The 12,983-nt window shown below is 46.7% G+C and overlaps 1 protein-coding gene across 2 annotated transcripts in view; it reads right to left on the bottom strand.

Annotated features, from left to right (window-relative positions):
- The window catches only part of BEST3 (bestrophin 3), a 50,183-nt gene that overhangs the window by 15,479 nt on the left and 21,721 nt on the right, over positions 1-12,983 (bottom strand). The window contains exons 4-6 of one of the 2 annotated variants that reach the window (XM_029597203.1): positions 10,105-10,338; positions 9,079-9,233; positions 6,890-6,967 (exon numbers count right to left, since the gene is read on the bottom strand). In XM_029597203.1, the coding sequence (XP_029453063.1) occupies positions 6,890-6,967; positions 9,079-9,233; positions 10,105-10,338 (467 nt within the window). The remainder of the gene's footprint in view (positions 1-6,889; positions 6,968-9,078; positions 9,234-10,104; positions 10,339-12,983) is intronic. The other variant, XM_029597204.1, reaches the window with a different exon arrangement.

Below are 12,983 nucleotides of genomic sequence, written 5' to 3'. Positions count from 1 at the left end.
TGGAGGATCGGTCCTTGCTGGAGTAGATCCCTGTGTGGAGGTAGGGGTAGAGGGTTTCCCGCCAGAAGTCTTCGCACGTCCGCGTACCATGGCCTTCTTGGCCAGTCCAGGGCCACTAAAAGTACCAGCCCTCTGTGGTGTTCTATCTTGTGGATGATTCCACCCAGTAGTGGCCATGGAGGGAAGGCATACAGTAGGACCTCCTGAGGCCAGGTCTGGACGAGGGTGTCGATTCCCTGGGACAGCGGTTCCTGTCTTCGGTTGAAGAACTTGGGAACTCGGGTGTTGGACCCGGTTGCCAAAAGATCCATGGCTGGTGTTCCCCAGTGGTTTACTATCCGCTGGAAGGCTGTTGTCGACATTGTCCATTCCCCTGGATCCAGACTCTCTCTGCTGAGGTAGTCTGCAGTGACGTTGTCTTTTCCCACGATCTGGGCGGCTGTTATCCCTTGTAGGTTTGATTCTGCCCACGTCATTAGGGGTTCTACTTCCAGGGACACCTGCTAGCTCCTGGTTCCCCCTGGCGGTTGATGTAGGCCACTGTTGTGGCGTTGTCAGACATGACTGACTGATTTGCCCTGGAGTCTGTGGCTGAATCGTAGGCAGGCTAGATTGACTGCTCGGGCTTCCAGTTGGTTTATGTTTCATGCCAACTCTTCTTCGTCCCTTGCTCTTGAGCCGTTAGCTCCTGGCAGTAGCTCCCCATCCCCGCAGGCTTGCGTCCGTGGTGAGTAAGATCCATTCCAGTGGGGATAGGCTTGTTCCCTCGCTCAGGTGGTCTTCTTGTAGCCACCATTGTAGTTGGTTCCGAACCTTCGCCAGTAGCTGGAAGGGGGTGGAGTAGTTTTGAGACATCGGGCTCCATCGAGACAATAGGGAATGTTGTAGGGGTCGCATGTGGGCCCTTGCCCTTGGGACGACTTCTATGGTTGATGCCTTGAGTTCAAGGACTTGTAGATAGTCCCATGCAGTGGGGAGAGTGGAATTCAACAATGCTCGTAGTTGTTCCATCAATCTCCTTCTCCTTGTAGGGGGAAGGGTGACTTTGTTCCCTTTGGTGTCGAACCGGACTCCCAGATATTCCAGGCATTGTGAGGGCTGCAGGTGGCTCTTGGGTGTGTTGATGACCCACCCGAGGTCCTGTAGTAGTTCCTTGACTCTGGTGGTTGCTTGCTGGCTTTCCTCTGGCGATTTCGCTCTGATCAGCCAATCATCCAGGTATGGATGCATGAGGATTCCCTCTTTCCTCAGTGCTGCCGCTACTACCACCATAATCTTGGTGAACATTCGGGGGGCCATAGCCAGCCCGAACGGTAGGGCCTGGAACTGGTAGTGATGGCCCAATATCGCGAAGCGTAGGAAATGCTGGTTGATGCGATGGATCGGTATGTAGAGATAGGCTTCTGACAGATCAAGGGAGGTCAGGAATTCTCCTGGTTGTACCACCCTTATGACCGCACGCAGGGTTTCCATGCAGAAGCAGGGTACCTTCAGGTAGCGATTGACAGTCTTGAGATCCAGTATGGGCCGTAATGTTCCCTCTTTCTTGGCACGATGAAGTAGATGGAATAGTGCCCCGAATTTTGTTGGTGCGGAAGGACTGGTGTTATTGCCTTTAGGGCAAGTAGTTTTGATAGTGTGGTTTCCACTGCCTTCCTCTTGGAGGAGTTGTGGCACGGAAAAATCAAAAACTTGTCCGGAGGGATGCTGTGGAAGTCCAGGTAGGACGATGGATAGGACCCAATTGTCAGACGTTATCTCGACCCATCTTTGGTAGAAAAAGGCAAGCCTGCCCCCTATGATCTCTTCCTGTAGATGGGTCTTCTGAATCTCATTGCGTGTTGCGTCTGGGGGCCTGGTCCTGAGCTGGCTCCTTTTTTGTTGCGTCTGTTCCGAAAGGACTGCCCCTTGCCGGCGGGGCAGGGGGCTTGGTAAGTGTTTTTGTATGGTCTATAACGCTGGGAACCTCTTCCCTTGGGTGCCCGGGGAGAGGGGCGTTGGTTCTTCCTGCTCCTGTCCTCCAGTAGATGGGGTACTGGGGACTTGCCCCATTTGTCGGCTAGTTTGACCAGGTCGCTTCCAAAGAGGAGTGATCCTCTAAAAGGCATTCTCGTGAGCCTTGTCTTAGAGGACGCGTCGGCTGACCAGCTTCAGAGCCAGAGCTGTCTTCTGGCTGCCACTATGGATGAGAGGCTCCTGGCTGAGGTGCGCACCAGGTCGGATCCTTGAGGAATGATATTGCCGAGTCTAATGCCTCGATTGGCGTAGTCGCGTCCCTGGCCATTGCCAGGCAGGCGCATGATGATACGGCGCAGCAAGCAGCGATCTGTGGGGTCATAGCTGATACATCGTAAGACTGCTTGAGGATGGATTCCTGCCGTCTGTCATTGGCATCCTTGAGGGAAGCTCCACCCTCGTTTGGTATGGTGGTGCAGACCAGGGCGTTGAACTTAGGAAGCCTCAGGAGTTCCTTTGTTGCAGGGTCCAAGGGGTAGAGAGCTTCTAGGGCTCGACCCCCCTTGAAGGTGGCTTCTGGGGCATCCCATTCCAGGTCGATCAGTTGTTGTACGGCCTGTAGCGTAGGGAAATGGCGTGAGGTTTGGCGGAGCCCGGCCAGGAAGGGGCTTGCCTTGGACTCTGCTGTGTTGCATGTGTCCGGGATGGCCAATGCCTTCAGACTCTTGGCTACGAGATCGGATAATTCGTCTTTTGGGAAGAAGTGCATCATGGTGTGATGCGGTTCCGTTCCTGGAGGGAGTTCCCCTTCATCCAGGGGTTCTGGTTCCTCCTTGAATCATCTGTGTCCCCTAAGGGGAGGTATTTTTCCAGGGGCAGCTCATCTGGTGGAGGTCGGGAGGGGCCTGGGGGGATCTGGGCCCCTGGCGGGAGTTGTGGTTGTGCCGCTGGTGGTCCTGTCTGTGCGTGGATGTAGGATTGTAGTTCCGTGAAGAATCCCACCCAGGTGAAGTTGCCTGTGACCGCTTTGGGTCTGGCGGTGCTCCCCGAGGGCCCTCACTGAGGAAGGGCCAAGTAGGGAGTAGAGAGGTCCGGGGTAGTCTCGCTGGTAGAATCGAAGTCCTCTACAGGCTGAGGGGGACCTTGTCTTGGCTCACCCTGAGCTTCTTCGCACAACAGGCACAGGGCGGAGGTCACCTCAGGCTGTGCCGCTCTCAGGTGGCATGCCGGGCAGAGGACTGGGCCTTTAGCTGTCTTGGACGGCAGTGCCATAATTTGCGAGTGTATCCTGTACAGATGTGTGTGCTGGAAGGCCTGATTATGTGTTCCGGGTGTGCTTACGTTGTGCGCCTAGGAATGGAAGATGCGCATGGCTGTGTGCACGGGCCTAGTTGTGCGCTCAGCAGCCTTTGTGTGCGCGTCCCTGTGTGCACAAGTGTTTTTATGCGCCTGGCTCGCTGCTGTGCGCACGGCTCAGTTGTGCGGACAAAGCGGTGACTAAGGGAGGGGAATTGGCACCGGTGACCACGCAGGCAAGATACCCCCCACCCCCTCCCGGAGGGTCTCCACGTGGGAGGACCCTTGAGCCGGATCGGGGTCTAGCCCGGACGGGGCTGCTCAACTCGATTAGACAGACGCCAGAGGGACGATCTGTGCGGTTATCTGAGCCTCGGAGACCAGAGACTTAGAGAAACGTTTTCTACCTTACCTTGTCTCGGCGCTTCCCGGTCTCTTGCTGGGCGGTCTCCAGCTGCGGGGGAAGAGGGGTCTCCAACTGCTATCAGGAGCACACTATACTCATTGGTCCTGAGTCCATCTGCTACACGCTAGGAAACGTCTCTCTTGGATTGCCATAGCATTAACAGAATTGCTTTGACCTCATTCTTCAAAATTTGTATTCTCCCTATATGTTCTTGAAGTTGTGTCTCATGCCTCAAAGTCAAAGATTCCAGCTTTGTCAACAAAGAGTTAATCTTATTTGAGTAATCACAAAAAGAAGCATCCAATCTAGCCAAAGCCAATGACTTACCAGAAACAGAGCCCAACAGGAACAGAAACATTCCAGTAAGAAGGTGACCTGAATTTTCAGGAACCACAGGAGTTGCCCCTCTTTCCAGCTGCATAACTACCTGCTTTTCTCAGCCCCAAGGCCTTCCAAACTTCATGAAACACCAGCAAAGTAATAATCTGTCCAGGAGACCTTTCACCATCAGCTCCCTCCGTTGCTCCAGCGCTGACACAATTAGGAGTAAATTTTTAAACATACGTGCGGGCGTACATGTGTGTGCACTACCCGGTGCACACACATGTACGCCCGATTTTATAACATGCGCGTGCATGTTATAAAATCGGGGGTCGGCGCGTGCAAGGGAGTGCACACTAGTGCATCTTGTGTGCGCAGACTCCCGCGGCCTACCCCGTTCCCTCCCCCCATTCTAACCTTCCCACCCCTTCCCCTAACCTTTCCCCCCCAGCCCTATTCTAACCCCCCGACCTCTATCTTACCTTTTGTGCCTGCCTCTGGGCAGGCGTAAGTTGCGCGCACCAGCAGCCTGCCAGCACATGATCCTCCGACACAGCGGCAAATGGCCACTATGCCAGAGGCCTCTGGCCCCCGCCCCGGACCGCCTCTTTTGTAAAGCCCCGGGACTTAGTCACGTCCCAGGGCTTTAGGCCCAGTGCGCGTAACCCACTGGATTTATACGCCTAGAGCTTTTAAAATCTGGCCCTTAATGCACCTCTCACACTGCAGCAATCGCTGGTCAATGGGACTAAGAGATGTATCCTCTTCTAGCAAGATTGGCCCACCTCTACTGAGCTGAGCAACAGGGAGATCCATGTCCCCTGAAGTAGGAATCTGGGTCATAAATTTAGAGACAGACTGCTGGTGACTCAAAGGTAAGCCAGAATGATTCCATTCCTCTTAGATGGCATCTTCAACCAGCAAACCAGGTAAAAAAGCAACAATCAGAAATAGAACCACCACGATCACTCATGCTGCCATCTTGACTCCTCCACATAATAATTTATTTATTTTTACAACAGTGTTATTTTCCTCAGATTGTTTCTTTTTCCTTTTCTTTTGCATTATGTTGGCTTTTTGACAGGTCCCACTGTTGTTGATTTTACCAGATTACAACATTGTGCCACACAAGAGGCTCATAAATAAGTTAAGTAACCTCGGAGTGGTTGTATAGAGTGAAAGGACAGAGGATGTGAAGAAATTCATTGTCATGCGAGATGGACAGTTTTTACACTGGGCTTAAAACTGGTTGAATGATAGAGTTCTTACCAAGAAAAAGGGGGTTATTGTTGGAGGTTCTGTTCAATATTTTCATACATTATATTGCAGAGGAGTTTTAGAAAGGTTTGTTGTTTTTTTTTGGTAGATGCCTGCAAATATCTGCAATTAGATACTGCAGCTGGAGGAGACAAAATAACAGTAAGCAAGGAAAGTTTGAGGAGTGGTCAAAAGTTTGGCAACAAATATTTGTTTACAATAATGTATATTCTACTTCATTGCCAAGTTCTGTTCAAAGCATGACAAGTATAATGTCATGCATTTGGGGTACAGAAAACAGTACATGATGGGGGTGAGATACAGAACAGTGGTCTTGGGGTGATCATATCTGATGATGTAAGGTAGCAAAACAGTGCAACAAGGCAGTGGTGAGAGCCAGAGGAATGTCAGGGAGCGGCAAAACCAATAGTAGAAAAGAGGTGATCATGTTTCTATACAGGTTATGGAAGAGACCTCATCTGGAACATTGTGTCCAATTTTGAAGGTTGAATTTCCAAATACATTTAGAGTACAGGCAATCCAGAGAAGGGCTATCAAAATGGTGTAGTTTGCACTATTAGCCCTAAAAAATTAGACTTAAGGACCTAAATCTGTTCAACCTAGAAGACAAGGAGTTACAATACAGATATTAAAATACCTGCAAGATATAAATAATACACAAGAAGCAAACATTTTTCAGTGGAAAGTTCAAGAAGAAGAAGAGGTCATCATATGAGGTTCAAAGAGGTTAGACTTAGTAAGATAAGGAAATATTTCACACAAAAAGGGTGTTGACGCATGGAACAACTTCCCAGGGAAGGTACAGGAATCCTTAAATAGTAACAGAATTCAAGAAAGCATGGCATAAGCGGAGAGGAATGCTTGTTGCAAGGATGTGAGGATAACGTCCTAAACTGGGGAGGCTCTGTAGTATTGCAACAGGAATGGGTAGACTGGATAGTCCTTGGTCACTGGCCCTCTACTTTGGGTTTCCTTATCCGGTGAGTTAAGGGCTGCTGGGTATTCAGACTCCTAGGAAGAAATTAGAAGTCTTCCTGTCTGAACAAGCATTTGGTGAAAACATACAAGCAGATGTTTTTCAGTTGTGTGCTGACTGTTGTGATTGCAATGGCAACCAGTTGGTTATCTTTCGCAAGCTCCAGTATCTGGGGAACATTTTAAGTGATATCAATTGTTTGTCTGTTTTATTTATGAACATAATTATGTAATCCACTTAGAATTTTAGATAAGTGGGCTACACATATTTTAAATAAATAATATCTACTATCAAGCTCTATGTTCCAGTGTTTCTGTGTTACAGTAGAGACGGCTGCTGTGCAAAGACGGCCACTTAACTCAGCAGTAGTTCCTGAATTATGGGTCGTAGGGTGAACCACTATTTGGAAAATCCCATGAAGGGCAGGGCAGTCACAGTGAAAGACACCCTTCGGTACAATGTTCCGGTGGACTGATTTTGTCGTGTCTTGGGACTTATTATTCTGGCTTAGACCTTGTGTAGAACCCAGAGGAGAAATGTTTAGGAGTTGTCATGCTACAAAAATCATTTCTCCCCTTATGTAGCCTTTGCAGACTGTTCCATACTGCTTAGAGAACAAACGTCTGTCCTTAAAGTGAGACTCGTGTTTGTTTTACCTGAGTGTACACAAGAGGAATGCCAACCCAGTCATAGCCAAAGAGCAGGCTGCACCATGAGCGGAAGCGATTCATTTCCTAGCAACAAAGTAAAACAAGATCAATGTAGGACATCAATTAAGTTGTGAACTCACCCAGGTCAACCCAGTCAAATCATGCAGGTGCTCTGCAACATCCAAAAATAGACACACATGTCGACCATATTGGATGCAGCAGGATAGTGGCCATTCCTGCATTCGAGTCCACATAAGCAACTATTTTTTTCCGATGCTGTGGAACCCACACACACACAAACTGACCAGCAATGGAAAGTTACACAAGTCAGATGGGAATTAGCAAGGACACCCACCCATATTCTATTTCTTAAACACCCTGCCTCCTTTTCTCACACACATACACCAACACGCTCCCTTTCGATACACCCACTCACACCCATGCAATGACAGCATCTCTGTCGCCAGCACAGACACTCGTGCAAATTCAAGCTCTCTCTCAAATGTACACACAATGCTGCATTTTCACGCACACAGAGACTAAACAGCCTTCCTCTCTCAAACACACACACAAAGCTCTCCTCTTGCATAATGAACCTACTACAACTCTTGCCTCTCTGTCACACGCATACAAACAAAACAAAGTCTGTGCAGCCTCACCCTAGCTCTCACACACACACACACACACACACACATGCGCGCGCACACTTTGAAACACCTTTGGTCACTGTGGAAGTAATTCTTTAACAGCCCACATGCCTTTCAGGTCACTTACATCAGTTTCCAAAGGGAAAGGACACGCCTACTGTGCGTTTGAAAATTACCCCAGGAAAACTACCCACAAACCCTGAGACCCGCGACCGTGTGCATCTCGGAAAAATCTGCGCGTGCTTTGGAACGTGCGGAGGTGCACACCCCTCCCCTGGGACGGCCTCCGGTCACCCCCGGTTTCGTACAAGGCCGTTTCCGCGGGTGAAGCACTGCCGTTAGCTGCAGACGTGGGTGTGAAAGCCTCCCCTCTCACCCCAGGATCCCTCCTGCGCACCTTTAGATTGGGCCTGCTCCTGAATCACTGGGCTTACTTTGATGATTGAGAGAGACCATGCTTAGGGGATGCTTCTGGACTAGACTGGCGTGGATACAAAGCCGTTTACTCGGAGCTGATCTGTGTATGAAGGGAGCATTTCGGTTCCCAGTGCTGCCAATCCAGCAACTCTTCTGAACATTAAAATCACTATAAACGTTTTTAAAAGGCTTTTCATCATTTGTGGGGTTTTGCGTGCCTGTCTAAACCTCAAATTTAAAAGTGGTTGTGGGTTTTGTTGGACTGGTTTGATATTGGTAAATAAAAAAAAGTGTTGCTCTAGGCAGTTCTTGTACCTTTTCTCTAAAACAAAAAAAGTTTATGTTATGTCTGTGTCTCAAACTATTCAACCTACAGTAACTACATTTTCAGGATAGGTATATGGATATAAAAGCTAGAAACCAAAATATTATTTTCCCATAAAACGTATGGATATAGCCTACAATGAAAACATGAAAAAACAAAACAGGGAATCATCAGCCTTTGCATTTAAACTGAGTTTCTCAACTCACCACACGTCAGTGAACTTCTCCCTCATAAATCAGTTCATAAAACTGGACTTCCTCCATATTGACACCAAGAATGCCTTATTCACAAACGCGCTTACATGATCCATGCCACTCTACTGCTGTGTCCTGGGGGGCAGGGGCCTTCCCAGGGCAGACTGATGGCCGGTGACAGCTGATTTTAAGTTTAAGCGGGCATTACAAGATGTCAGATCCTACAGAGGATCCAGAGTTCGCCAGGGCCAAGAGGGCTCCTAAAACTCTGCGCCACTCGATTTACAGAATTTTCTGGAAAAACTGTCCCAGCCCGGGTTGCCTATCATCCGAGAGAGAGAAACAAGTCCACAGGTTTTCATGGAGCTTTTTCACATCTATCAGTTTATATCTTACATAGGCATGTACTGATTTATATTTACTTTGACATTTATGGCGACGAATATCTTTGCAATTACCATGTGCAGTCTGAGTCTTTTTTTTTTCTCAGGCCTATGAGCAGCAGTGGTAAAATAAATGATAGCCAGATAAATTACGCTTCTTCACGTATTGCACTTACCCGCTGACCAAACTCCTCCAGCCTTGCAACTGATGTTTGCTTCTCATATTTACCTTCATTATGATCTGCAGGTCAATGCTGTCCCGGATTCGGCCTTCCTTTCTGGCTTTAGATGCTAGATTTCCAAACCAGATGAAGGGGACCCAGTATTTAAGATGGGGAGACTTCAAGCTGTCGAATATCTTCCTCTCCTCTGCTGTCATGAATCCTGCGGGCAAAGAAATTGTTGGCTCAGGCTGACCCAGGCTAGTGGATTCTCCTAGTTGCTCAGGAACTGAGGTGGCAGCCCACCTGCCTCAAGCACTTTGAGAGGTGTATGGGAAGGGTGCATTGACAATAGAACCATAACCGTTTGCGATTTGATTTGAACCCTGGGCTTCAGTGTGCAAGTCCCACAAGGGCAGCTCATGCATTGGTAATGACAGAATTTATTTTATTTGAGTTTTTTCTATACCGGCATTCGCGAAGGGAATGAAGAATCTGACAGATCTTTTTTTTTTTCTGGCACAATAAACTACCGGCATCCAAAGGCCTGATGTAGTAAGGCTTTTTCCCATTCTGTGTCTATGGGGGGGGGGGGGGGGGGAAGCTGATAAAATCAGGCTCAGAATATGAAAATGGCCCTTGGAATGACCCTGATGAATTTCTCTAATATTTCTGTCTGTAGAAGTCATGCTACAAGAGTTCCTGTTTAATCCAGCTTTTCCTCTGTTAAGTCATTCTGCATAGCTTTATTGTACTGTCTATGCAGTAGGACTGACCGTCATGTCAGAATATTTCTGTATTGGTCAGTGAGCCAATTACCTCTTTTCAATGCAAAATGCTAACAGACACAGACAGTACGTTGGATACCCAAGTCTCTTAAATACCTCTAGCGGTAAGGGGGATGGGTGATGCAGCAAATATAGGACATTGCATGGCTTTGCAAGTGCCTTTTCTACAAATGATGCTAGAGGCAAAGGTGCCTGCAAAGAGAGGGGGTCTAGAGGGCACATGATTTTTAGCTAAACTCCAGTACATGAGGGTCCAGTCAAAAGAGATCATCTTTCTCAGTTACTGCTTTCTGTTGATGGCAATACCTGCGTCTACCACATAGTCCATGGTTGGAAATCTTTTGTAGACAGCCGTGCTAACTGAACGGAAGATGATCAGGGAGGTTAAGTTCACATATCGCATTAACGTCCTTCGCAGTAAGCGCCCATACTCATCTCGTCCATGAACATTGCTGGAGATCAAGAACATGAGACGGTCTGGCCACGGCATGTTCACAAACTGGTTCCACCATCGATTCACTACCAAAGTTACGTAAAACCCTGGGGAAGCACATATGTCTGAGATTAATTCTAAGAGCTCAGAGGCACTCGCAGTACACACACCCCATCTTTACATTCTTTGGTTCAGAAGCGATTATCCATGCTATAAAGTTCAACACAACTGCCATAAAAAGTAGATGTTGGATAATGTGCATCACACAGTAAAGGCAAAAAAACCATCAGATCATTAGGGATCAACAAAATCAAATGCCAGCTAGTTCTTGGGATTTTCATGTATTTAAAAAAGAAAGCTGTGATACTTTTTATTTGACCTGTGTAAGAACAACCCGTAGATGATATTGCAATGAACGGAAAGGAAAAAAAGAGATCAACTGGGGTCTCTGGCACTGCAAGCGGAAATCAGTTGGCAGATTAGATGAGCCTTCTGCTTCCTGTCTGCTGTCACCTTATTAATTCAATCAGGAAAACCATCAAAACATAATGGAGTTAATAATATCTCATCTCTACCATTTTCAAGTTGTCATCCTTTATCTTATTTAATTCATTATTATCAGATATTGTAAAGAAACTTAAGTCTTAATCACAGCTACTCGGAGGCGTGCTAAGGGGGGTGGTTCGCGTCGGGTGGCAACAGGAGGAGGGATGCCATTGCCGCTGAGAGGAAGGTCCTGTGAGAGTAAGTGCCAGTGTGTGAGTGTACGAGGGTGTGTGTGTGTGATGGTAATGTAGGAGAGGATGCCTGTGTGTGGGATGTGTATGTCTGAAAGGATGCCTCTGTGTGTGTATATAAGAGGATGCCTGTGTGTATGAGATGGTGGATGTTTAGCAGAGTGAGTGTGTGTGCCTATGGGTGCCTGTGTGTGAGAGGGTGCCCCGTGGTGGGGGTGAGACAGGAATCCTGTGTGAGAGATAAAGAGGAAGCGTGTATGTGTGAGAGAGATACAGAGGAAACGCATGTATCTGTCTCTTTCACACACAAGTTCCCTCTGTCTCTCACCAAGCATGTATGTGTGTGAGAGACAGATGGAGCATATTTTTTTCATGTCTCTGTATGTGTGTGCACCCCCAGTTCACAACAATCTTAGGGTGACAGGTATGGAGAGTGGGGAATTTTTAAAATCCTTATTAGTTTTATACTTTTTGTTTTATATTGAAAATGTTTTTGTAATTTTTCCATCGATAAATATTATTGTTTTATGATGTTTTTGTTATGTGAACCGTTGTGATGTTCCTTTCGAATGACGGTATACAAAACTTTTTAAATAAATAAATAAAAATAAATAATTACTGGGTGTTATTTGATGTCTGCTGTTTTGAAATATTCTATCGACGTTTAGGAAATTTTTAAAAATTTGTACAAGAGCTAATTATTGAATATTCTATTCATCAGCTGTTTTGAAATGTATATTTTTTAGTATGGTTTTACTATTCTGATTGATTTATATTTCTTGATTGTATTGTTTTGAGAAATAGTGATTTTCTGCTTTTCTATTGTTGCCCTACAAACAGACTCTGGCTTGTGGTTTCCAGTTCAGTTTTTGTCTGCATGTGTGCATGTGACAGAGAGTGAGATAGAGGTAGCATGTGTGTTAGCATGTGAGAGAGACACAGAGGAAGCATGTGTGTGTGTGTGTGTGTGTGTGTGTGTGTGAGTGAGAGGGATGAAGGAAGCATGTGTGTGTGTTTTAGCATGTGAGAGAGACAGAGGAAGCGTGTGTGTGTGAGTGAGAGAGAGATGGAGGAAACATGTGTGTGTCTCCCACACACACACACATGCTCCCTCTGTCTCTCACCGAGCATGTATGTTTGTGTATGAGAGGGAGCATATTTTCAGTGTGTGTGTACATGCTTGTGTGCCCTCAGTCTACAACAATTTTAGCACGACAGATATGGAGAGCGGGAGATTTTTTTTTATTTTATTTTTAGAGCGGGAGATTTTTAAAATACTTATTAGTTTTAAGAATTGTGTGTTATTTGATGTGTTTGCTGTTTTGAAATATTCTATCAATGTTTAAGAATTTTTAAAATTATATATTGGGACATGGGGGAGGGGGGGTGCCAAAGTAGTAACTGCCCCAGGTGCCAAATACTCTAGGTACGCCTCTGCAGCTACTGAATCAAAAAAATGCATATCTTCTCATGTACCCGAAGTTTACAATTTGCACTTTATAAAGTGAATTTTAAAAGCCTGGCATGCTCCAAAGCTGAGAGATATGCACACAAGTCAGGCATAATATAAGAATTGCCAAACTAGGTCAGAGAAGGCTCCATCGAGCCCAATATCCTGTTTCCAACAGTGGCCAGTCCAAGTCACAAGTACCCCAAACATTAAATAAACTCAAGCTACTATTGCTTATTGATTAACTGCAGTTTATGGATTTTTCCTCTAGGAACTTATCCAAACCTTTTTTAAACCCAGTTACACTAACTGCTGTAACCACATCCCCTGGCAATGAATTCCAGAGCTTAACTACGCGCTGAATGAAAAAAGAATTTTCTTCGATTTGTTTTAAATGAGCTACTTGCTAACTTCATGGAGTGCATGCCGAGCGGATTTAAAAGCCACATGTACTTACCGCTATGGTGCACAAATGAAAAGTTCCACAGAAGGGGCGGGGCATGGGCGTTCCTGGGATTTCACATTGAAATCTGCGCGTAACTATTTACATGCACAGGCGCGCGCT

Source organism: Rhinatrema bivittatum, chromosome 4 (genome assembly GCF_901001135.1).
Source record: "Rhinatrema bivittatum chromosome 4, aRhiBiv1.1, whole genome shotgun sequence".
NCBI classification, from domain to species: Eukaryota; Metazoa; Chordata; class Amphibia; order Gymnophiona; family Rhinatrematidae; genus Rhinatrema; species Rhinatrema bivittatum.
The sequence above is the reverse complement of the archived record's forward strand: the minus strand, read 5'-3'. Positions and strand labels throughout refer to the sequence as shown.